General features: G+C 42.2%; 1 protein-coding gene and 1 long non-coding RNA gene across 4 annotated transcripts in view; one reads left to right on the top strand and one right to left on the bottom strand.

The window, feature by feature from the left end:
• Nucleotides 1–2,266: 2,266 nt before the first annotated feature.
• Nucleotides 2,267–26,669, top strand: part of Pm20d1 (peptidase M20 domain containing 1) — a 37,880-nt gene continuing 13,477 nt past the window's right edge. Inside the window, exons 1-9 of one of the 3 annotated variants that reach the window (XM_078022707.1) lie at nt 2,267–2,439; nt 19,096–19,182; nt 20,594–20,826; nt 21,510–21,596; nt 22,108–22,241; nt 22,658–22,777; nt 23,784–23,859; nt 24,303–24,364; nt 24,586–24,664. In XM_078022707.1, coding sequence (XP_077878833.1) covers nt 2,346–2,439; nt 19,096–19,182; nt 20,594–20,826; nt 21,510–21,596; nt 22,108–22,241; nt 22,658–22,777; nt 23,784–23,859; nt 24,303–24,364; nt 24,586–24,664 — 972 coding nt within the window. In that variant the 5' untranslated portion in view covers nt 2,267–2,345. Of the gene's footprint in view, nt 2,440–16,258; nt 16,528–19,095; nt 19,183–20,593; nt 20,827–21,509; nt 21,597–22,107; nt 22,242–22,657; nt 22,778–23,783; nt 23,860–24,302; nt 24,365–24,585; nt 24,665–26,669 lie in introns of those variants that run through there. The other 2 variants (XM_078022708.1, XM_005329494.5) reach the window with 2 other exon arrangements.
• Nucleotides 4,274–8,446, bottom strand: LOC144367196 (uncharacterized). Its single transcript, XR_013426497.1, has 2 exons — nt 7,977–8,446; nt 4,274–7,205 (listed from the first exon to the last, which is right to left on the bottom strand). It is a non-coding gene; the product is annotated as an uncharacterized LOC144367196 (long non-coding RNA).

The raw sequence follows: 26,669 nt of genomic DNA, 5'->3' as shown, positions 1-26,669 counted from the left end.
TATCTCATAAGAAAAGAGGTCCACAGACTAAAAACAAAAGGTTGAGATAAAATATACCATTCACATGGTCTATGTAAACAAGCAGGGGTTCCCATCCGCATAACAAATAAAGTAGACTTCAAGCCAAAGTTAATCAAAAGGGATAAAGATGGACATTTCATACTGCCTAAGGGAATCATACATCAACAAGACATAACAGTTATAAATATATATGCCCCAAACAATGGAGCAACTACGTTCATCAATCAAACTCTTCTCAAGTTCAAGAGTCAAATAGACCACAACACAATATTCTGGGTGACTTTAACATACTTCTTTCACCACTGAATAGATCTTCTAAACAAAAGCTAAACAAAGAAATTATGGAACTCAATAATACAATTAATAACTTAGACTGAACTGACATATATAGAATATTTCATCCTTACTTTCTTCTCAGCAGCACATGGATCCTTCTCTAAAATAGAACATATATTATGCCACAAAGCAACTCTTGGTAAATACAAAAAAATGTGGTCTGCATTCTATCAGACCACAATGGAATGAAATTAGAAATCAATGATAAAATAAAAAATAAAACTACTCCAACACTTGAAAAGTAAATGATATGCTATTGAAAGAACAATGGTTGCAAAATATATCAAGGAGAAGATTTAAAAATTCTTAAAGGTAAATGAGAACACTGATACAACATATTGAAATCCCTGGGATATATTGTAAGGGTCCGGCGAAACGTCGGAGTAAGAGACCACAAGAGACTGTCTTATGCAAAAGCAGAAGGGTGGGTTTATTTGGAGACCAGCATGCTAGGGCTCTCTCTATAGCAAAGAGAGATAGAGCCCTGAGAACAGCTTGAGCAGAGTTTATATACTTTCCATGGAGAGGGCAGCGAGAGAAGTTACATTTTGTAGTTTGGCAGTTGGGGACAGCTCATTCTGGGAACAAGATTAGCAGACAGTCCACAGTTAGGGACAGCACATTTCTGAGAACAAGATTAGCAAACAGTTCTTAAGATTTCAACAGTGTTTTGTTAAGCATATAGAGAAACGGAGTGACAAGTACCTATTTTATTAACCTTTCATTTCCCACTTCTTTTTCTGGTTACTTTTAATCATAAAAGTGATCATTGGGGGGTGTCACATTCTGTGTCTGCTAGTGGGGTATATTGTTGTCTGATTACCATAAGTTTGATTTGTCCAATTTGGGCCTGGAGAAAGGAAACTACACGATTGAGCAAACAGGGTCCTAATATTAGCAACAATATAAGAATTATTAGAGGACCGGCCAAGGCTGATAAAAGCGTAGTTAACCAGGGGGACTGTGTGAACCAGGACTCATACCACCCTTTTTGGGTCTCTCTCTCTCTTTGACGCTCTTCAAGGCGTCTTCTTAGTTTACTCATTGATTTTTTACAACTCCAGTATGGTCAGCATAAAAACAACATTTTTCCCTCAATGCAGCACAAAGGCCCTCTTCTCTCAAGAAGAGGAGGTCTAACCCTCGCCTGTTCTGTAAAACAACTTCAGAGAGAGAGAGGTTAAAGATTCCTGTAAAGCTGTGATGGAGGTTTCTAATATCTTTAAGTTTTGGTCCATTACTGTTTTAATTGGGTCATTCGTTGTGTCCCACGGACCAGGGCAGTAGTCCTTGTGCCCACCCCTGCAGCAATTCCCATTTCTAATAAGATGGCTAGAGTGAGGGCTACAGGTTCCCGGCAGAACCAGGTTGTATGTCCCCTTATTTGATCTTTAAATGAACCTGCATCATGATAGAGCACTCTGGGAAACATCTGCACCATTACATAATTAATTACATCTGTTGACCATTTTATGAAAATATAAATAATGTTTAAGTATATAGAATTATACTGTTGTAGGGACGGACAAGGCAAGGTACCTAAGATAGCACTGAAGACAGGGAAAAGTTATATTTGGTTGCAACCGGATTCAGAGGGCATTGTTTCTGTTGTAATCAATTAATCCCCTGAACCCCAAGTTTAGGTAGTTTCAGAATTTTGTACTTAACATATAAGCAAAGGGGCTCAGAAGTTCACAGTCTGCAGAAGTTCACAAAAAGCAGTTTTTGTTTCTGTTATTTTTTTTTTCTGTTCTGGGCAAGTTAACTTTTTAAGGACACCTGGGAGGGGGAGAACTTTTTTTTTTTTTGTCAGCTGTTACCATGGAGCCCAGTTGATAACTTTTTTATCTTAGAAATGTAGCCATCTCTGAGAAGTCCCAGCTCAAGGCCAGAGGCCTTGTTCACATATTTTGTGAAAAACTAGTAAGGGGGTGTCTAGCTTAGGAGTGCTGATTTTTCCAGCCAGTGGCCAAGTAGAACAGGGCAACATGAAAAGAGGAAGTTTATCTATACTGAACTCTTTTATAAGGACTTTTTTGCTGAAAGTCCTAAAGTCAGCCATAGTGAAGACTTCTGGAGAAGGTCAGTTAAGACTTTCCTGTGGGCCTGGTATAGAGGGGGAGGACGGGGAAGGTGGGGCTGAGAGCAGCTCCGTGGATCTGAGAATGAGGAAGGCGAGATGTAAAAGAATAATGGGAAAAGGGCTTGGGATTTTCCTAGCAACAAAAACTTGAGTAGTAGAACAGGTAGAGCAGAGGGGAAGACTGGAGTGAGTATCCCAAAAAGCCTGTGAGGGACTTTAAATTTTTAGTAACCTGTTTTTAGTAATGATAAAGCAACTTTAAAGGCCATTTTCATTACATCTTGGATAGTCCTGGTGGGACCTGGTGTGGGCACTGACAGGAGAAGAGAGGAGTGAATGGGTGGACAGATACCTTAGTACCTATTACTTCAGCAAGGGGGCAATGGTCTGAGAACTGGCAGAGGTTTGGGTTCCATTAGGTAGCCCCTGTATGTTTACATCCTTATGACTTACAGAAGAAGTCGGTTTTTTTCCCCACACAGCCGTGACTGTTTGTGGCTTTGATAGTCCGCCGAGCAAAGATAGTAATCTAGGTTAACCAACTTGTATCTGGCTCTCGTGTCCCTACATCCATAATGTTTGTTTTTATTATCTATGGTACGGAAGGGATTTAATGGAATTTTAGTGGGATCCTCTTCATCAGGGATACCCAATAGGAAAGACCTATAGCCAACTGACAAATGTCTGGGTGGAGAGATGGCCACCAGGTACCTAAGGGGGCTGTATGTGAGATAGACCATACTTCCTGTCCAGTAGGATTTATGATCAGCCATTGCTGCTGAACGGGCTGATGAGGGTTAGGACTACTGGTGGCCAAGGGGAGAATCTATAGCCCTATCCACACTGCGAATACACAATTTGAGAGGGTTACCAGTCTTTTTTAAATTTCAACCAGAATCTGGACAGGGCGCAGGCTTGAGATGAGAGGCATGGATCCAGGAAGTGATTCCGTCTACCTTTACCTCTGTAGGTGTTATAAGTAGCACCTGGTATGGTCTTTTCCAGCGGGGTTCTAGGGATGACACCTGATGTCGTCTTACATAGAGGAAGTTTCCCACTTGATATCGGTGTGGAGTTCCTTTGTTCCCAGGTTGGTAGGCAGTGGCCAGCTGTTTCCACAGGTATCACTGAGTTTTTTTAAAAGCTTTAAGTCTGTCAAGCAAGGGGGTGTGAAAGGAATCGTTAGGTCTTAGAGTTGGGGTCAGGTCCCTTATTGGAGGAGGGGCACCATAGAGAATTTCATAGGGGGTGAGGTTACACAAAGAAACAGAGGGAGTATTTCTTGCATGAAACAATGCATAAGGCAGGAGCATAGTCCAATCTTTTATGTCGGTCTCTAAGCTTAATTTTGTCAAGGTCTCTTTAATGGTTCTATTCATTCTTTCTACCTGTCCTGAGCTCTGGGGTCTATAAGCGCAATACAACTTCCAATTAATCCCCAGGGTCCTGGCTAACCCCTGACTTACCTGGGCCATGAACGCCGGTCCATTATCGGACCCTATTACCTTAGGCAGGCCGCATCTTGGAAAAATATCTTCCAGGATCTTCTTGACCACCATTTGCGCCGTTTCTTTTTTTTGCGGGGAAGGCTTCACTCCATCCTGAAAATGTATCTACAAAGATTAGGAGATATTTAAGTCCATACCTTGCTGGCTTAATTTCAGTAAAGTCCACTTCCCAGAATTTTCCTGGTCTGGTTCCTCGAAGGCGCCTTCCTATAGGAAGCTTGGAGGGGTAAGCATTAACCAATTGACAGACCCGACAGGCTTTTGTTACTCGTTCAGCTAATTTTTTTCGCTGTGAGCTGGTTAGTGGAAAACTCTGTTCTTGATCTTTTAGGAATGCCTGCAGTTTCTTTGAACCAAGGTGAGTGAGTTGATGTACATCCTTAATGTAGTGTAGGGCTTTCTGAAATTGCAAGTTGGGTTCAGTGTTGTCAAGGAGTTCAGTGTCAGTGTCCTCAGATGTTAAGTTGTCGGGGTGCTCCGACGTAGTTAAATCTCCTGACTTATGTTCCCCCGGTGTGGAAAGTGTTAACATGGTTAACTCCATTTAGGACTGCCAATTTAGCTTCTTCATTTGCCCTCTTGTTAGATGGGGGTGGTATCTGCACAACGGTTTGTTTTCTGGGCTCAGTGAGCCATCGTTTATCGCCCCTAAGGGAATAGTTCAGGAAGATTACTTCTTGCTGGCAAATTTGGGCCTTTTTGACAGAAGCTCTATACCCAAGTTGAGCAAGCTCAGATAGTAGTGCTTGGGTCCCAGACTCACAGTTTTCCTTGGTGTCCGCTGCCAGTAGCAGGTCATCCACATATTGGAGTAGGGTGACTTCAGGGTGCATGGTTCTGAAGTTATTGAGATCTCTGTGGAGGGCTTCATCAAAAAGAGTGGGGGAGTTCTTAAATCCCTGTGGAAATCTGGTCCAAGTTAGTTGACCAGATGTTCTGGTTTTTGGGTCTACCCACTCAAAAGCAAACAGCAATTGACTATCTTTATGCAGAGGCAAGCAAAAGAAAGCATCTTTTAAGTCCAGGACAGTATACCATTTTCGCTCAGGGTTCAGGGTGCTAAGCAGATTGTACGAATTAGGTACTGTGGGGTGAATGTCCTGCACTCTGTTGTTGATCTCTCTTAAGTCTTGAACAGGGCGATAGTCCCCGGTTCCTGGCTTTTTTACTGGTAGCAGGGGAGTGTTCCAGGCCGATTGACAGGGCCTTAGGACCCCTAAGGCCAGATATTTCTGAATATGGGGCCTTATCCCATCTTTAGCTTCTTTGCTCAGAGGATATTGTTTAATATTAATTGGGGAGGCTGAGGTTTTTAATTCCACCATTATTGGAGGTTGTTTCACAGCTAGGCCTAACCCAGCAGTTTCTGCCCAGGCATCTGGGTAATCTGTTATCCATTTCTGGGATAGCTTGCCTGTTTGATCAGTCTTGGGGGGTGTGAAGAATTGATGTTCATCTTCTACTGACATAGTTAAAGCCATGACTATAGGAGTTTTTACTGAAGGATTTAGAAATTCCATTTGGGGGCCTTCAGGGTTAAAAGTTATTCTGGCCCGGAGTTTGGTGAGCAGATCTCTGTCCATCAATGGGGCTAGGCATTCTGGGATCACTAGGAAGGAGGAAAGAGTGATGGACTTTTCTTTTCCCCAGATCCATGGTCCTCTTAGTTGTCCAAGCCTAATATTTACTGCCATTAGCCCCTTGAACTTGAGACATTTTAGTTGATAGAGGGCCCATTGGGGCCTTAAGGGCTGGGTATACTGCCCCTGTATCCACTTCAAAGTTTACTGGGGTCCCCTCCACTTTAAAAGTTATCCTGAGCTCGGGGAGGGGATTCGAGTCCCGACTTTCCTAGTCATCCTCCAAAGTTAGAATGGCTGGTTGGCATGGCTGTTTCTTTCTAGGGCACTCTTTGACCTAGTGTCCTTTTTCTTTACAGTAGGCACATTGATCTGAGGCCAGGTGTGGCTTCTGGCGTGGGCCCAGGTATCCCTTTCTGTCTCCCTGTCTCCTAACTTCTGACCTATTTGTTGTTGTGACCAGGACCTTAGTCAATGCCTCAGTCTGTCTTTTGTTTCTTTTATCCTCCCTTTGCTCCCTTTCTTTCTCCCTCCTTTGTTCCTTCTCTTCCGCAGTTTCTCTCTTATAGTATACCTTCTCGGCTTCTGTGACTAAATCTCTCAAAGTCATATCTTGTAATCCACCTAAGCATTGTAACTTTTTTTTTTAATATCCAGGGCAGCTTGCCCAATAAAGGCCATCATGACAGATGCCTTTTGATCCTCTGCCTGAGGATCAAAAGGAGTATATCTCCTATATGCCTTCATAATTCTCTCCAGAAACATAGAGGGTGATTTATTAGGCCCCTGAATAATCTCTCTTACCTTGGTCAAATTAGTTGGCCGTCTAGCGGCTGCTCAGAGACCCGCTATTAGAGCCCGGCAATAAGTGGACAGATGCTCCCTACCTTCAAAGGTGTTGGGGTCCCAGTTAGGTCGGTTCAAGGGGAAGTCGGCTTCGATTATGCTGGGAAGTTGTGTCGGTCGCCCATCTGGTCCGAGGATATTTTTTCTTGCTTCCAGGAGGATTCTCTCTTGTTCCTCTGTCATGAAGAGAGTACCTAAGAGTTGTTGGCAGTCATCCCAAGTAGGCTGGTGTGAAAATATCAATGACTCGATCAGACCTGTGAGCCGGGTGGGGTCCTTGGAAAAAGGGGGATTGTTATTTTTTCAGTTATATAGATTTGAAGAGGAGAAAGGCCAATACTGGTAGACTTGCATTTCTCCACCATGGCCATCCTCTATCATTGGCCCATGAGGACGGAGGGGAAGTATCACGGGGGCTTCAGGGTTTTTAATCATTCGCTGCCGGCGAGTTCCTTTAGCCGGGCCAGCTTTCTCCAAGGGAGGAGGGTCTATGTGTGACTCGGGGAAGTCATCTGAAGGGTGCTGGGCTTGCTTAACCTCCTTTAATGGTGGAGAAGCTGAGTCAGCAACAGGGGAATCACTTAGAGGGTGTTGGGGGTTGGGGAATGGAGGCAGGGGATAAGGAAAGGGAGGAGAGTCCAGCAGAGTCAAATCTTGAGACTCAGGGAGAACAAAGGGTGGAGGAGGAGGTTTGAGAGATAGAATCGTAGGGGGAGGGGTAGGAGCAGGAACAGGGACAAGAAAAGCCTTCACCCAAGGAGGAGGAGATTCACAAAGGTCCTGCCAAGTTAAGATATACGGCTGTTGATCTGGATGGCTATGTGGTCCCAGCTGAAAGACAAAGACAATATCTCTGACTTTTCAAATTAGTGGGGAGTAGAAAGATCCTTCTGGAGGCCATCCAACTCCAAAGGCGGGCCATTCTGTAGCACAGAGAGTCTGCCAGGTCCGGCGTTTTACTGAAAAAGAAAGATTCTGAGCCCTTATGCGGACTTCAGCCCAGTGATCAAGGGTCAGGGACAGAGGCGTGGAATGACTCTGTCTCATAATGAAAGTTACTTTAACAAGGACAGGGACAATACAAATGTGACACAAACATGGACACACAGTAAACAATAAACGTGTAACACAAGTTTAGAGGCAAAGATTAAATCAGACAGTGAATTCAACCTGAGAGAAAGAATAGATGCCGGCAAGACCAGACGGGTTGGCAGCAGAATACAGATGAGGGCACCTTGTCCCTCCCAGATGGGGGCACCTCCGTCCCCCCCAGAGTCTCCCAAGGCGTCCCTTGAGGAGACGTGGTCTGTGGCTTCAGGGACACGTCTATCCACCACCGCCAGGGAGAACTTACGCTCTCCACTGACAACCACACTCTGCCAACCCAAAACCAGAAAACCAGAAGGCCCTGAGAACTTACGCTCTCCAGCCCAAAACCAGAAGGCCCTGAGAGCTTACGCTCTCCAGCCCAAAACCAGAAGGCCCTGAGAGCTTACGCTCTCCAGCCCAAAACCAGACTCTGAGCGATCGCAAAGGAAAAACAAGAAGGAGAAGAAGGAGGAGGAGGAGACGAAAAAGAAGAAGATAAGGCGCCTTACTTACCCCCCTAAAGAGTCTTGTTGAGGTCTCCCTGTCCGGCGATGCGCAGTTCCCGGCCAACGCACCAAATGTAAGGGTCCGGCGAAACGTCGGAGTAAGAGACCACAAGAGACTGTCTTATGCAAAAGCAGAAGGGTGGGTTTATTTGGAGACCAGCATGCTAGGGCTCTCTCTATAGCAAAGAGAGATAGAGCCCTGAGAACAGCTTGAGCAGAGTTTATATACTTTCCATGGAGAGGGCAGCGAGAGAAGTTACATTTTGTAGTTTGGCAGTTGGGGACAGCTCATTCTGGGAACAAGATTAGCAGACAGTCCACAGTTAGGGACAGCACATTTCTGAGAACAAGATTAGCAAACAGTTCTTAAGATTTCAACAGTGTTTTGTTAAGCATATAGAGAAACGGAGTGACAAGTACCTATTTTATTAACCTTTCAATATGAAGGCAGTTCTAAGAGGAAAGTTCATTGCAATGGAGTTCATTCCTTCAAAGAAGAAAAAGTCAACTAAATGATCTAACATTACATCTCAAAGCCCTAGAAAAAGAAGAACAGATCAACACCAAAAGCGGTAGAAGACAGGAAATAATTAAAATCCGAGCTGAAATCAATGAAATTGAAACAAAAGAAGCAATTGAAAAAAATTGACAAAATAAAAACTTCATTCTTTGAAAAACTAAATAAAATTAATAAACCATTAGCTATGCTAGCAAAGAGAAGACAAGAGAAAACTCAAATTACTAACATCCATGATGAAAAAGAAAATATCATAATGGACACTTCAGAGGCACTGGACCAATGAGCCACATCCCCAGCCCTATTCTGTATTTTATTTAGAGACAGGGTTTCACTGAGTTGCTTAGCGCCTCGCCCTTTGCTGAGGCTGGCTTTGAACTCTGGATTCTCCCCAGCCACTGCACCACCGCACCAGGCTCCACATTTACAATATTTTAAAAAAACACTTCTAAACAACTTATAGTGAAAAATGAAATCACATGGAAAGTTAAAAACACTTAGACCTAAACAACAATGAAAATACTACATATCAAATGTTTTGTTTGTTGTTTTTTGTTTTGTTTTTTTGTTTTGTTTTTGTTTTGCAGTACTGGGGATTGAACCACTGAGCTGTATCCCCAGTTCTTCCTATTTTTTATTTTGAGACAGTGTCCCACTAAATTGCCCAGTCTGGCCTCAAACTTTCAACTCTCCTTCCTCAGCCTCCCAAGTAGCTGGGATTACAAATGTGCCTAAAATTTGTGGTGTGCAGGAAGGCAATGCTTCAAAGAAAATGCATATCCTCAAATACTATTATTAGAAAAAATGAAAATTGACACCAAATGTTCACATTAGTAGTTGGAAAAACAAATATGTTCAAAGCTTTTTTGAGATCTTTATATATCCTGGATATTAATCCCTTGAAGGAATAGTTACTGGCAAAGATTCTCTCCCATTCTGTATAATCTCTCTTCACACTCAACTGTTTCCTTTGCTGTGCAGAAGTTTTAAATTTGATGCCAGCCCACTTATTGATTTTGGTTTTACTTCTTGTGTTTTAGGAGTCTTATTAAGGAAGTCAGTGCCTATGCCAATATGTTGGAGTGTTGCCCCATGTCTTCTTCTAGTAGTTTCAGAGTTTCTGGTCTAATTCCTAGGTCTTTGATCCACTTTGAGTCGATATTTTTTGTACAGGGTGAGAGAGAGGGTTCTAGTTTCATTTTTCTACATATGGATATCCAGTGTTCCTGGCACCATTTAAAAAAAAAAAACTTTTTTCTCCAATGTATGTTTTCAGCACCTTTGTCAAGGATTAGATGACGGTAGCTATGTGGATTTGTCTCTGTGTCTTCTATTCTTTTCCAATGGTCTTTGTGTCTGTTTTTATGCCTGTACCATGCAGCTTTTGCTACTATAGCTATGTAAATTAATTTGAAGTCAGAAATTGTGATGCTTCCAGCCTCCTGCTTAGTGTGCAGGATTTCTTTGTCTTTTATTCTTCCATAAGAATTTTAGGACTATTTTTCTAGTTCTATGAAGAACTAGAAAAATTTTGATGGGGATTGCATTGAATCTGTAGATTGTTTTTGGTACTCTGGCCATTTTTCAATATTAACTCTGTCTGTCCATTGAACAACAAAGTTCTCTCTGACTTTTGAGGGCTTCTTCATTTTCTTTCTTCAGTGTTCTAAACTTTTGATTGTAGAGTTGTTTCACCTCCTTGGCTAGATTTCCTCCCAAATGAATAAATAGACGAAAGATCTAAACAGACATGTCTCCAAAGAAGAAATACAAATATAGGAGGAAAACATTCAACATCCATAGCAATCAGGAAGATGCAAATCAAAACTACACTGAGAAGATATCATCTTACTCCAGTTTGAATGGCAATCATTAAAAACACAGACAATAATAATTGCTGGCAAGGATGTGATTGGAAAGGTACACATGTACATTGTTGGTGGGACTGCAAATTGGCACATTGAGTCTTTTGAGGCAACTCCAAAGACTAGCAATACATCCTAGTCTTTGGACTAGGACCCAACTGTTCCACTCCTTGGAATTATTCCCCAAAAAAATCTAAAACCAGCACACTATAATGATACTTGCATAACAATTTTTATAGCAGCACAATTCATAATAGCCAAGTTAGGGACCAGCCTAGGTGTCTGTCAGCAGATAAATGGATAAAGATAATGTGGTGTGTGTGTGTGTGTGTGTGTGTGTGTGTGTGTATGTGTGTATTAGGGGGAGGGGAAAGAATAATAAAAAGGGGTAAATATCCTAAAATAGGCTGGAGATCAAAACACTACAGGAAGGTGATGGAGGGGTGGGAGGAGAGAGGAGAATGGGGAATGAAATCTACCAAACTATGTTATCTTCATGTTCAAATTTACCACAATGAATCCTACACACACACACACACACACACACACACACACACACACACATAATGCACTAATTAAAAGAGCAATAATAGAAGGGGAAAAGGTAGAGTAGAGCAAGTAGATTTGGGGAGAAAGGTAGGGAAAAGAAAGATACTAGGAAATGAGAGTGATCAAATTGTTATGTGTAAGTAGAAATATAACAAAATTAATTTCACTATTATATTTAATTACATAGTATAGCTTACATTTATTGAGTGGTTACTAGGTGCTATGTACTCTTCCAAGTCCTTTACATATTTCAGTTCACTTAATCTTCCCCAAAACCCTAAAAGGCTCATGTTCTTATTATCCCCATTTTACAGAAAAAGAAACTGAGATGAGAGAGGTAAGTTTCCCAAGGTTATTCATCTTGTAAGTGAAGAAGCTGATTTTAAGCCAGGCAGGCTGGTTCCAGAGGTTAAGCTTTTAACTACAAATGAAAAACTTAGATGAAATGAATAAATGGCTAGTAAAATAAAAATAATTTCCCAAAATGGAATTTAAAAAAATAATCAAAAGCCTGAAAAGTTTTATAACCATTAAGTGAAATTCCGGATTAACTTCAGGTGATTTTATTTGTAGAGTTTATTAGAAAAATATATTAGAACACTGGGTTGTGGCTCAGTGGTGGAGAGCTTGCCTTGCATGCATGAAGCACTGGGTTCAATCTTTAGCACCACATAAAAATACATGATTTAAATACAGGTATTGTGTCCATCTACAACTAGAAAAATATGTTTTAAAAAGAAAAATATATTAGAATTTTTTTCCAACTTTATACACACTTTTCCAGAAAATGCAAACCAAAAGAAAAGAAAATGGAGGAAAGTTACTCCTTTTTAGTAGTTTAAGTGTGGTAGAAATTTCTCTCTGTGTTAAAACAATCCAGAAGTAGTGGGTCCAGAGCTAGTACAGCTAGTGCAGGAAGCTTTCAAGGGCTCGGGCTTCTTCTAGCTTACCTCTTGCCTTGCCCCTGAGTGGACCATGTCATCACAGTCCAACACAGCTGCTAGAGCGGCAGTCAGTACAGCTGAGAGTGGAGAAAAGGATTTTTAAAGAGTGCATCAAGGTGGAGCATTTGCCTCTCATGCACGAGGCGTGGGTTCCATCCCCAACACTGGACACAAATAAAAATAAAAAGGGGGGCTGGGGTTGTAAGCTCAGCGGTAGAGCACTCGTCTAGCACGTGCAAGGCCCTGGGTTCAATCCTCAGCACCACATAAAAATAAATAAATAAAATAAAGATATTGTGTCCAGTTACAACTAGAAAATAAATATTTAAAATCAAATCAAATCAAATAAATAAAAAGAGTGTATCCTCAGAGACATGTTCTCAATCACATAACACACTTCCGTTCATCTCTCATTCTCCAAATATAGCCATATTGCAAACCTCAGCAGACACAAGGGTCTGAGAAATGTGGCTAATCATGCTGAGCTGAAACTCAGGATTCTTATTGCTTAGAAATGAGGGAGGATGAATATTGAGAGCAGATCAAAATCTCTACTGTGTTCTTTAATTAGATTTCTGAAGCTACCAAACACTCAATGCTAAAGCCAAACAAGAATATCACAAAAAAAGAAAAATTATAGGCCAAATGAAGCTCATAAGCAAAATTGTAAAAATCCTAAAAGGAATCCAGCAGTAGGTTTATCCAGTGTAGTTTATTCCAGGAACATAACTGTGGTTCACATTTTTTAAACTTATTAATGTAATTTTTATTACTACAGTAACCAATTTCATAAGTAGCATGCTTTATCAAGATATTAAAACATATTTTAAAGCTTATAGTAATTAAGATAGTCACAGTAGCATAGTAATGAACAAAACAATCAGTGAAATAATTAGGCCAATAATGGGACCCACTTAAATATGAAAACTAATTAATTATAGAGTAGGCATTGCAAATCACTGAGGAAGAACAAACTGTTAAATGAATGGGAAAATTGGTTATCATCTAGTTGGGAAAAAATAATAAATTGGACCCTGACCTCATGCCACATATAAAAATTCAATTCCAGATAGAAAAAGGACATTAATATAAAAGGTGAAAGTTTAACCCTTTTAAGATAGCATATTGACCCAGTTAATAAAGGAGCAAAATGAACTAGACAGACACTTCTCAAAAGAATACAGATGGCCAACAAATACACGAAAAAAATTGTTGAACACTGTTAGCAACTAGGGAGATACAAATCAAAATAATACTGAGAGTTTACCTCGATCCAGTCAGAATGGCAGCCATCAATCAGAATGGCATCCCTGACTCAGGCAATGGCAAGGCCCTACTGAGGTGGATGGCGTAAGGCATCCATCCTCTGGAGGAGCGCAGTATGTTTCTGGGAATGGGCTGGTCTGTTTTTGTATTCCTTTAATAAGTATAGTTGCAATTTCTCCTATGACCATTAAGTATGAAGGAAAAAACATGACTTTCCCAATTAATGCAACTACTTCTAAGATCTGTTTGCTCTAAATGCAATGATTCAGCTGTGGAGTATAAATTGTTAATGTCTGATGAGAAACTCCCTGTATTCCTGTCAAGGAAGTTTTTGAGAAATTAAATTAAAATCTAGAGAAGAAGAATTAATGTTAAGAAGACAGATTAGTGCTTAGTACTGGGCAACTTGTTCTTGTACCTGTGCACAATGGTCTGTGCTCTTACTCTTGTTTGATTAAAATTAATAACAAGTTAACCACTTGCTGTAACCATGGCACCGGTTCTAGTCAGTAAGTCAAGAAAGAATAGTCAAGATATAGGCCAATAGTCTGGGACATTTCTAACTATTATTAGAAGTTAACTAAGCAGAAATAGCTCAAAGCAAAACACGAACAGAAAGGAAAAATGCTTGCTTATGCATAAGCCAAGATACATTCTTCTATTCTAATTGTAGCTACGTAATATTTTGTTTCTTTGAATAATGATTCCTGTTTTGTAACCACAAAGTACTGTGAGCCTGCCAAGATGAAAAGTATATATGATCAACTTCACAAGTAAAGATTGGGATCAACACCTTCACTTTGGTGTCTGTGTTGTTTCTCCACCCCGCTTTCGCCAACTCCTCACCATCGGTTCATTTCCTGAGATCCCTTGTTGGAGCTGGACTCCGACAAGAATACACAGAATAAGCCAGGTTCAGTAGTGTACACCTTCAATCCAACAACTCAGGAGGCCGAGGCAGGAGGATCACGAGTTCAAAACCAACCTCAGCAACTTAACACAGCAACTTAGTGAGACCCTGTCTCAAAATAAAATTTTAAAAAATTAAAAGGACTGGGGATGTGTCTCAGTAGTTAAATAACCCTGGATTCAATCTCCAGTACCTTCCCCCCACACACACATACAAAATACACACAATAATAAATGCTGGAAAGGATGCAGAGAAAAAGAACACTTTTACACTGTTAGTGAGATGGTAAATTAGTACAACCACTATAGAAATCAGTATAGAGGTTTCTCAAAAGATTAGGAGTAGAACCATCATATGACCCTAAAATGCCACTCCTCAGTATTTATCCTAAAGAGTAAAAGTCATAATACTATGGTGATATAAACACGTATACCCATGTTTATAGCAGCGCCATTCACAAATTCATAATAGCCAACCCATGGAACCAGCCTAAGAATCCACCAACAGATGAATGAATAAAAAAACTGATATTTATATCAAAGGGAAATCAATAACACAATTATAAAAATATAATATATAACAATATAATTTGGCCAATATCATTCTCCAGTAGTTCCTTCACCAGGTCCCCTTTCTCTAACTCTATGGATCTCCCTTCAATTTTCATGAAACCATTCCCTCACCTCTTTTCCTTTTTCCACTCTAGCTTTCACATAAGAGAGAAAACATTCAAATCGACTTTCTGAATTTGGTTTGTTTCATCTCTACCCATTTTCCTGCAAATGACATGTAAATATAACTTCCCACTCTAGTATACTGATTCCTAAAAGTCAATAAACATCTCATAACAAAAGGGCAAAAGATATTTTTTCTTTTTTTAATTTATTTATTTTTTTACAGTAGAATGCATTTTGACATATTTTACACAAATGGAGCACAACTTCTCATTCCTCTGGTACACAGTGCAGAGTCACTCCAGGAGTGTAATCATATATATATAGGGTAATAATGTCTGTCTCTTTCTTCTGTCCTGCCCAACCCCTCCTCTCATTCTCCTCTACACAAACCAACAGTCTTAGTGTTAACTTGCCTAGAGTGGCAAAAAGCAATATTAACATTAATATTAGGATACTTTAAATTAATCTGGGCAAGTGGTACATATCTGTAATCCCAGCAACTGGGGAGGCTGAGGTAGAATGATTGGAAATTCAAGGTCAGCCTCAGCAATTTAGCAAGAGCCTCAGCAATTTAGCAATACCCTCGGCAACTTAGTGAGATGCGCTCTCAAAATATAAAAATAAAAAGGGCTGGAGACAGCTCAGTGGTAAAGCACCCTGGGTTCAATCCCTAGTACAAAAACAAAAACCAAACTTTCAAGAAATACCTGAATGGAAGCAAACCCGCTAGGCTGGTAAACTGGTATTTCTTTTTTCCTTTCTCCCCCCGCCCCCCCCCTTACTGTCACACTAAGTTGCTGAGGACCTCGCTAATTGCTGAGGCTGGCCTTGACCTTGCAGTCCTCCTGCCTCTGCCTCCAGAGTTGCTGGGATGGCAAAAGTGGGTCACTTCCCCTCCTAAATGGTATTTCAAAGCATTATCTATAAACAGAGAAATTATCTTCCAATTTCAGATGAAATCAAGTCCGGAACCCGCAAAGCTCCCCCACAGAACATAGGGAATGACTTCAGAAGAAGCCAAACACCATAGTACGGTTTGGTAAGCTTTGTTCATCTTACTTTGCCTTCTCCTGGCTTTAATTTGGATTTGCAGCCGGGCACAGGGACACTGGCCTGTAATCCCAGCGGCCCAGGAGGCTGAGACAGGAGGATCGCGAGTTTAAAGCTAGCCTCAGCAATGGCGAGGCGCTAAGCAACACAGTGAGACCCAAATAAAATACATTTTGTTGGGCTGGGGATGTGGTTTAGTACTTGAGCCCCTCAGAATTCAATCCCCAGTACCCTCCTCCCCAAAAAAATAAAAAATAAAATTTGGATTTGCCGTCACACAGCAAGGCATTAACTAGTATCTCAGAGAAAAGCCAAGCGCCACCAAGACCTTTACCCTCATCTGGAGCCCTATCTCACCTCCGCCCTTCAGTAACCTGCTACTGGAAGAGAAACCACGACCCCCAAAATGCCTTGCGGGGACTGGGGCGGAGTCTTTGCGTCGATTGGTTGTTCCGCAGCCCAAACCAAGCGGTGATTGGCCATATCTGGTAATGGGGTGGAGCTAATTCAGATAGCGAGAATTGGAGCAGTGACAGAACCAGGCAGGAGATCTGGGCGTTTAGGTCCAAACTTCGGCGGCGGGCGACAGGTAGCAGAGACTCCAGAGAAGCATGGCTCGGTGTAATGTTTGCGTGGTGGCCCTGGCGGCTGTGTTGCTGCTAGTTTTTGCCATTGTCTCCAGATCCAATGGCCTGAAGGGCAGGGAGTTTCAGGGTGCGTCGCGAATACCTTCTGAGTTCAGCGAAGAGGAGCTCGTCGCTATGAAAGAGGCGCTGAAAGGTGAACCTGGGTCCCCTTCACCAACTTGAGTCCCGCGGTTCTCCGGTCAACCCTTGACTCCCGTTTCCCTCGGCAGAAGGGCCGCTGCTCAAGTCGGAGCTCCTCCCCATACCCAGCCGGGTCCCAGCACACCATGCCCTGACCTGGGGTTCGCCACTCTTCCCCTTGACCTGGTTTCTGTGACTTCGGTGTTCCCTTTCTCGCCTGGAGGCTCCACCTTCGCTCCTCTTGTCATGTCCTCCTCCCACCCTACACAGTCTCCAGTGTTCCGACAGCTTTTGTTTGAACAGCACTTTCAGCCTTTGGAAAATTTCACATCTGTTAAATCCTTGTGGTTCTTAAAATAAGACTAAATGATCTCTGTATTGTCCTCAAAGAAGAGGAATTGAGGCATAGATCAAGTGACCTTCTCCATGGTCCCACAACAAGGAATGGTCACTGGGTGTCAACATCTAATATCCAGGAGTATTCACTGGGTTCCAGATTGTTCTCGGGGTTGTAGAATGTTCCTGAGGTGTGGGATGTACCCAATTCCCTTTCCTAATGGAAGAACCTAACAATGCTGACAACTCATTCATTTAAATCTCTGTTTTCCAGGTGAAAAGAGGAAACTTTCTGTTGAGTGCTAGATCCTGTGGGATAATGAGATCCTTCCTCCCACGGGGTTTCACTCCAGTCTTTTCCCTTTCATTAAGTAGTGGATTAAAAGAAACTGCCTACATAAACATGTGCAGGCAGATGCAGGGAACAAATGCTAACTGCTATGTTTGGAGATGGATTGTGCACATGCTGGAGTGATAGGCCTGGGAAGTAGAGAGGGCTTTCCCTAAGCATAGTATAAATAGTCCTTTGAAAGTCAGCAGGCAGTTGCTCAGAGTCTCTTTGCACTGGAGAAAGCAAATGTTTACATAAGAGCCTAAGGTAGGACCTGAAGGGTAGTACACACCTGTAATCCAGCTACTCAGGAGACTAGAGCAGGAAAATCACAAGTTCCAGGCCGGCTTGAGCAATTTAATGAGACCCTATCTCAAAATTTTAAAAAATGTCTGAGAATGTGGCTCAGAGGCTGAGCACTACTGGGTTCAATCCCCAGTAGCACACACCCAGAAGAAAATAGATAGATAGATAGATAGATAGATAGATAGATAGATAGATAGATAGATAAACCTAGAGAAGTGACCTCATAGCAATGTGGCTTAGAACTCTCAGCAGGGTGCAAAACATCTGAGTTCTGAGCTTCCGTCTGCTCTTGGGTAGACAGTTTTAATGTTTTTGAACCTTGAATTTCCCATCCATGTGGCAGGCTATAATGTTATAGGGATGATCCTTAGCAAAATTGAACATAAAAGTCCATTTGTCGCTCAGAGGCATCCCCTGGAGACCAAGCTGCTCCAAGTGAATGTGTCTGAGCAGTGTTCTCAAATGTTGTCATGACTCATTGTGTCCTCCCACCCCAGTGGTGTTTACATTTGACAATAGAATCCTTTCAGTCTTTAAAGACTTCAAGATTTAAAGGGATGAGCTTTATGACAAGTCAGGAACTGAAACCTGCATAGGGAAGATGAAACTAAGGACTGAAGAACCTGTTTAGGAGCATCTTAATCCTTATTTCCCCAGGCATCTTGTGCCCCAATGTTGGCTTGGTTGAAAGGTCAGTGAAACTCTGGATGAGCCAGTCCATGAGGAACAATCTACCCTCTACGCAGCCAAGCATACAAGCCTCATTGATTTAGGGTCCCAGGACAGTGGGCAAAGACTTGAGATTGATAAAACCTAGATTTATCAGAGGGAGTGATGATTTAATAGGCAAAGTGAAGCCTTACTTAGGAAGCAATTTGTAATCACTTTCTACTCAGGATCAGAGTTCAAAATCTACTGCCTTTATTTTCCTTAAAAAATTATATTAGTTTAAAAAAAAACTCAGAAGACCTTCTTTTAAATTCTGGTTCTGCTCTTTGTTCCTGAGCAATCTCTGGCATCTGGCAGCTCACTTAACTTGCTAAACTTGTTTCCTCATCTTCTAATTAGGGAAAATAATGATGGCCCCCCAAATTGTTTTGCCCTCTGCAATAAGATAATGAATGCAAAAGAACTTTTTAAACCAGATGAGGTGGCACATGCCTGTAATCCCAGCAACTCAGGAGACTGAGGCAGAAAGGTTGCAGATTCGAGCCCTTAGTAAGACTCTGTCTTAAAATAAGAACTGGGATTTGCCTCAGTGGTAAACCATTCCTGGTACTATTAGAAATAAAAATAAAATCAAAACAACTTACCCACAGAGGACTTGGGAAAAAACAATGATTGTTATATGTTGACTAACCTTTATCCAAAGGGGACCAGAAAAGTGTTTCAGATTTTGGAATATTTGCATTGACTTTACCACTTGAGCATCCCTAATCTGAAAATCCAAAATCTGAAATGCTCCAAAATCCAAAACACCTTGAGTATACTATTGACACTTAAATTTTTTTGGTTTTCAGAGTGCTTGGGCTTTCTATGTTTTTTAATCAAAAATGCCCAATCCATATCATCTATAATATTTCCTCTTTGTCTGTTTAACTCTGACAGGTGCCATCCAGATTCCAACAGTGTCTTTTAGCCATGAAGAGTCAAACTTCACAGCCTTGGCTGAGTTTGGAGAATACATTCATAAAGGTCAGCTGCACACTGTGGGTGAGGAGCAATAGGGTAATAAAGAAGCATATTTTGTCACTAATTAGAGAAAAAAGTCTAATTTCTAAAGGTCTTTTTTGAGTTTTCCCATCGAGGGGAGGTATAAAAGGGAGAAGGAGGCAGAGTAGGCACTATAGGTTTTCCCTTTGAAGAACTAAGCCATGTAATTGTCAAGTGGAGTTTGAACTCTCTCAATGTTTGCCTTAAATATGTGTCATTCAATAAATATTATATAATCAAAACATAGAACTAACGATTCCTCCCACCTGTGCAAATGTCCAAAACTGTGCCCTGTGTATCTCCCATCCCCACCTGCCCTCACACACCTATACCCCATACATGTACTCCACCTATTGAGGCCTACTCAGACTCATTACTAACACATTTCTAAGCCTCGAGACAGTCAGCAACTTTAAGCTGTCACTTCAGTCCTCCTCCCTTCATCCCCATCACCCATGGATCACAGAGCTAGGAAGAATGGCTCTGAGGAGGAAAGGAGTCTTAGAAGTCCCCTGTTGGCCTGTGAAAATCTTATGGAGAATTGGGAGGACCCCCTCCTAAGTCCTTTATAAAGCAGTCCCTCTAAAGTGGCCTAGGAGCAGAAGGTAGCTGCTTCTCTAGCACTCTGGGACAAATGGTTTAGTCATCAAACTGGAGGACCAGGCTGATAAAAATAGGGAAATAAATATACAATGACAGTAAACTATTTTATCTATTTGACACATTAAAGCCACATTCTTCTTCCACTTTATTTCCAGGTATCTGAAGAGGAATATGTGGATTCTTCCAACAAAGCCCACAGGAGAGCAAAGCTCTTTCTCACATGAGAAAACTCTTTCTCTAAAGCCACTTGTGTTAAGATCTACCAATAATCTGAATAATCAACCCTGGGGACATCTACACCTGCACACAGAAGTGTGACCTTGAGCCAAACACAGTAATCTTTATCTCCATTGTGACACAAACTGTAGGAATGCTGTTTTCTTAAAAGTAACTCCAAATATTTTTTAATGTAGGGCTCATGTTTGGCTCTGAGTAATTTGTATACTGGGAACTACTATGTTCAAATTTTAACAAGATCCTCAACTTCAGAGATTTCTATATGTGGTAACATGTTAAAAGTCAGCCTGAGCCAGATCTGGAGATATTTACCATTTTAATGGTGGAGTCTTTGCATGTTATTACATAATAATAGTACACTAAAATATGTGGAAGAGGAGATTCAGAGATTGAACAGGCAGATCAAAATTCAGACTAGCTTTGTCCCAGAGATTTCTTAAAGGAGGATGTACATTTTTAAAAAGAGACAGAGAGAGAGCACAAAATAATAGAAAGACCAAAAGAAACTGTTAAACCTGACTTTCTTTCTTGTTTTATATCCCTTGGTTTCTAGTCTTTCCTACAGTGTTCAACACCAGCTTTATCCGGCATGAAGTTGTGGGAAACTACAGCCACCTGTTTACTATCCAAGGCTCAGAGCCCAGCCTGCAGCCCTACATGCTGATGGCTCACTTTGACGTGGTGCCTGCCCATGAAGAGGACTGGGAGGTGCCCCCCTTCTCAGGGCTCGAGCGTGATGGCTTCATCCATGGTCGGGGGACACTGGACAACAAGAACTCTGTGATGGTCTGAAATGCTATTTTCTCTGCCTTGGGGTCTCTAAAGATCAATCTGGGGATGGAATGTTTGGCTGACTTCTGAGAGGAAGAAGGTGATGGTAGAAAAACTCCTGGTTCCAGGAGAAGTAGGTTCCAGCCATCAGTTGTCACTTCCTTTTTTAAAAATTTTATTTATTTATTTATTTGTTTGTTTGTTTGTTTTAATTTTTATTTATTTATTTTTTTGGTACTAAGGATCTAAACCCAGTAGCTCTACTACTGATCTACATTCCAGCCTTTTTTATTTTTTTATTCTGAGACAGGGTCTCTACAAGTTGCAAAGGCTGGTCTCAGGCTTATGATCCTCCTGACTCAGCTTCCCAATCACTGAGATGGCAGACATGTGCCACAATGCCCGGCTCTCACTTGCTTTCTGTGGACCTTGACTTCTCAAGTGTATAGGGATTAGAGCAGATAATCTCCCAGGAAGGACCCTTTCAGGGTCCTGATAATTGGCACTTTTTTCTAGGTGGTGAAGGTTTTATGCAGAGGCCTGCTTCCCCATAACTAGTGCCCTGAAACCTGCATATTTGTTCTTTAAAGAGAGTCTATAACATGCTAGTTCTACCAGCACTGATGCAAGAAGCTGTCCCTGATACCCTACTTAGATAATAAGTCTTTCTCCTCTTCCATGGTACTTCTGAACCCTAGGCAATCCTCCAGGCCTTGGAACTTCTACTGACCAGGAACTATAAGCCTCGAAGATCTTTCTTCATTACTCTGGGCCATGATGAGGAGGTAAAGGCAACTCACCCTAAACCTATCTCTAGGGCCCCTGTTGGGGGAGGCAGGTACTTCACCTGAGTCCATTGTGTTCTTCCAGGGTCTTTGTGATATGGCATAGAGGCCTGCCAACTTCTCTGTGTATCTATGTGCCACAACTATCTAAGGACCATACCAAAACTCAGGTTCCTGGGTCCTTATGCCATAGAATATTTAGCAAGCTCTGTGTAATATCTGAGGCAGGCAGGTAGACCATCAGCTGCACCCTGTGAAACATTTGTGTAATAGAAATCAATTATTTGAACAGGGAAATCAATGGCTATATTTTGTTTCCAGTAATACCACTCAGTTTGTGGACAAATCACTGCGCTCTCTGGGTCCCAGTTTCTTCATTTGTGAAAATGAAGGGCGCTGGGTACCTCCAGCTCTTACATTCCAGGATTCTGTAAAACAGAATCATCTCCTGTATCTATGGAGGTCTGTTTCTGGTCCAAAAAGACTGTGACTCTGGGTTCAATGTCTGCAGGTATCAGGAACAAATGGGGCTCAAAAGATGTCAGCACTGCTACAGGCCAGGGGTATCCAGCTAGCCTTCATTGTAGATGAGTGTGGCTTCATCTTGGATGGATTCATTCCCAATCTCCAGAAGCCCTTTGCCATGTAAGTAAGGCACCCCATCCCCCACCTTGGAAGAAGTTTGCATCCTATTTGAGGTGACCCTAGTCTGGTATGTATAAGCCATGCTGGAACCCCTGTTGCCTTACCACCCTTATCTCCAACCTGTCCTGGGTTTCCCCTTCCTCTGCTCCTCTTGGGTGTGGGTGGCTGAGTTTTGTTTGTTTATTTGTTTGTTTTGTGGTGCTGGGGATTAAACCCAGGGCCTTGTGCTTTCGAGGCAAGCACTCTACCAACTGAGCTGTATCCCTTGCCCTTCCTTTGCACCTCTCGCATAGATTTCTTAAAGCAGTATGAAGCTTCCTCCTAGCCCACCAGACCATACAGATGGGCCTGTGGGCCTGTGGATTCATTCATGGTGAAAAGAAATCAGAAGGACCATCTCTGATCCCCTTCCACAGGATTTCCATCTCAGAGAAGGGTGCAATTGACCTCATGCTGCAAGTGAACATGACTCCAGGCCACTCTTCAGCACCCCCAAAGGAGACAAGCATTGGCATCCTCTCAGCTGCTCTCAGCAGGTGAGCTGCTCCAGGACCTGGACCCATGTGAGACTTGGAAATAAAGACCTGGCATTTTTCCACTTTGGCTTTGAGGAGCCTAAAGTTCCTTCCCTGAAGATGGGCTAGGAAACCAGGGTGTAGGCCATAGGAGGGACAGAACTATGCGCGCCCAGGCAAGGGCTGGGTTCAGAAGAGGATCCATCAGTGCAGCCCTATGGCAAGCAGGGACCAGCAGATAAAAGCTAGGCTGGCAACTCAGTAGTCCAGAGTCCAGCGAAGCAGTCTGAAATCATAGATCGTCAATGATTAGTAGAGCTGGCTAAATTCTCTGTCTGCCCTCTCCCAATTATGAGTTTCTTGAGGACACTGACTGTTTTATTCCTTACTGTACACTCTCCCCTGGCACAAAGCCTTGACCATGACAGGTATTCATTTTGTATTTTTTTTATATGTATTTTTTAGTTTTTAGTGGACACAACATCTTTATTTTTATGTGGTGCTGAGCATCGAACCCAGCGCTCCGCGCATGCCAGGCGAGCGCGCTAACGCTTGAGCCACATCCCCAGCCCCTCATTTTGTATTTGAATGCAGGTAGTTCTCTTTCCCACTTTGCTAAGAAATCCCAGCCATAGGTGAGTGTTGTTATAGACCCTGTCATTCTCATCCATAGCTCGCCGCCCTTTATTTACCTTTGTCCTCTTGCCAGGGCAGAGGACAAAGGTAAATGACAATTTACCTGACAATTCTGCCGCAGTGTGGTAGGTGCTATGAGACAGGATGTCAGAGAGGGGCACAGGGCAAGGTGGGTAAGAAGGGACTCTAACTTGGACTTGGTGGACAGGAAAAGCTCCTGCTGGTGGAGTGGAGGTAGTTATGTGAGTACTTGACTTCAGAATGATTGGGTGGTGGAGGTGATGAGGGTGGGCATAGATAGCAGACCTCCTGACCAGACTGGGTAAAACTTCTGCCTGTCTCCCTCCTCTTTGATCTTTGCTAAGTCTTGAGAACTTTGTTTCTCTTCCAGACTGGAGCAGACGCCAATGCCAAATATGTTTAAAAGTGGACTGTTGAAGACGACATTGCAGCAACTGGCAAGCGAGGTGAGGGAAAGAGTACCACTCCTCCCCAGTCCTGGAAAGGACCAAAATGGTGGCAGAGAAGTCACCTTTGGAGTGATAAAAGGGCCCTAGTGCTAACCAGTGCTCTGCCCATTCTCATCTAACCACAGCCAGTGGCTGAGCCAAAATGAGGGATCTGGCTTGTTTCTTGGGGCTGCTGGGGCATTTCTGAGACCTAATGCACCCAGGTCCCCTTTTGGACTTGGTTCCCACTCAACCTAGAGGGTGCTGAGCAATCATTTTGGCCAATCAGCTAAGCCTAGCCAGGTAGCAATTGCCTGGGTCTCTAGCAGAATGAGTTGGCTGCTCTTCTGATTGCTGAGGGCCCTGAGGCAGGTCGGAAATAGGAAGATCCAGGCTGCAGGAACAGTGACTCTACAGTGCTGAGCCCTCTGATCCTGCTAACCTCATTCTTTCCCTTTCAGTTTTCCTTTCCTACCAATATAGTCTTGAGAAACCTGTGGTTGTTTGGGCCCCTTGTAAGCAGGTAAGCATTCTTACCTTCTCTGCACCTCCCACCCAAACCTACCCCTCCCCTTGATTCACTTGAACCTGACTAATGAACTCAGCCTCAGATACTACATCTAATACACATACGGGTTGTCTCTCTCAGCCTGAAAGATTTTTGAGGTTCAGGAAAAGTGAATGAACTTTCTTTCCCCATTGGATAGTTCTTCCTAATGTCTGACTTTAATCTTTTTGTTTTAGGATATTGGAGAGAAATGATGTGACCAATGCGCTGATCAGGACCACCACAGCGCTTACCATGTATAATGCAGGGGTCAAGGTAACATGGCCTGGCTTTTCCATATACCATCTCCTTATTGCCCGTTCATGCCTCCATCCTGCAGCTTTGTCTAAAGGCTTTCCCTTTCTTCTCTGACTACAGTTTGAATAGGAAGGGCCACTACTGAACTATCCTGTGACATCAGTTGGGTAAGCCTCAAGAGAAAGGGGTCTGGTCAAGGCCTACAAACCCTCTGAAATTGTTGGCCAAATTCTATATGTATAATAGGATGCAGTGGCACATGCCCCCAAACCCAGTAACTCAGGAGGCTGAGGCAGGAGGATCACAAGCTCAAGGCCAGCCTCAGCAACTTAGAAAGACCCATCTCAAAACAAAAAACTAAAATAGGCTGAGGATGCCTCTGGGTTTACCACAAAAATGCGGTGTGTGTGTGTGTGTGTGTGTGTGTGTGTGTGTGTGCGCGCGCCCGCGCACGCGCATATTTTAGTGGGAATGCTGCCTCTTGGGTCTACCCCATGCCAAAAAAAATATTACACTAGTATGAAGAAGGATTGTTTGGGAGTTGGTTACTTTGACCTGTGCTTAAGCTGTAATTCAACAGGCTTTATATTTACCTAGCACTTTATACATGTCAACTAAAGTTTTCTAAGCATTCCACCATCAAAGATCTTTTTTAAATCTTCCCTATATTTTGAAAGATTTACCACTTAATAATGAGAATTCAATGTACTCTCTCTTGGTGTTACTCTTAGTTGAAAGAGAAACTCACCGCCATTTATAAAATCTATCATGTGCGTGATAGATATATGACACTTAAAACATGGTATATTATCATTTCTCAAAAATCTATGAAATATTGGCCAACCTTAACAAACATAATTTCTTTCTTTTTTGGTGGGGGAGGCAGTATACCAGGGATTGAACTCAGGGGTGCCCTGTCACAGCTATATCCCTAGCCCTTTGTTTGTTTTGGTTTTGGTATTTTGCTTTTTGGCTCTTGGGTTTTGGTGGTTTTTGATTGGGTTTTTTATTTTTATATTTTTAAGACAGGGTCTTACTAATTGCCAAGACTGGCCTTGAACTTGCAATCCTCTTGTCTCAGCCTCCCAAGTTACTGAGATTACAGATAGAAGTCACCATGCTTCATTCGTAATTTCTATGTGAAGCTTACTTTTCTAGAAATAAATTTTAGTTGATTCAATGCTTTGATAAATTTTTATTCCAAAATTATTTTTCAGCTAATTGGTTTATTTCCATTCAGATGGTCCATTAAGAGGCATCTTCATGGACTAGGGTAGCTCAGTGGTAGAGCGCTTGCCTCGCATGTATGAGGCACTGGGTTCCATCCTCAGCATCAAAATAAATAAATAAAATAAAGATATTATGTCCAACTACAACTAAAAATATATTTTTTTAAAAAAAAGAGTGATCTCTGTTAAAAGAACCAAGCCTAGCCACACAAATAGACCTTTCTGAAATTTTTTTTATTTTTATTTTATTTTTTTTTTTTGGTACTGGGGATTGAACCCAGGGGCACTTAACCACTGAGCTACATCCTTTTTATTTTTCTCTCTTGAGACAGGGTATTGCTGAGTCACTGAGGGCCTTACTAAGTGGATGAGGCTGGCTTTGAACTTATGATCATCCTGCCTCAGCCTCCCAAATTTCTGGGATTGCTGGCATGCACCACTACGCCTGGCTCCCTTTCTGAAATCTTGAAGGAAGTCAGACTACTCCTATAACTATCAGTGCCACCATCACAACTTCTGGGGACACCATTCCCCAAGAATACAATGTAACCTCCAGAAGGTCTTGTAATCTGGAGCTCAAATTGAATATAAGTGAATGGTGTTTCAGAATTAAGTCCTGGCATAGCTGACTGGTGAGTTCAGTGTGTCACCTGATTCAAGCCATCTGTACCAGCTGCCTGTAGTGTTCACCAGAATAACAGTACTGTATCCTTGCATTTGAATGGTGTTTTTGTCCCCCACTTTCACATTCGTTACTCCATTTGATCCTTCTAAGAGCCGTAGGAGTATTACTG

Source organism: Ictidomys tridecemlineatus, chromosome 10, assembly GCF_052094955.1.
Source record: "Ictidomys tridecemlineatus isolate mIctTri1 chromosome 10, mIctTri1.hap1, whole genome shotgun sequence".
NCBI classification, from domain to species: domain Eukaryota; kingdom Metazoa; phylum Chordata; class Mammalia; order Rodentia; family Sciuridae; genus Ictidomys; species Ictidomys tridecemlineatus.
This window is presented reverse-complemented; position numbering and strand designations above follow the sequence as displayed.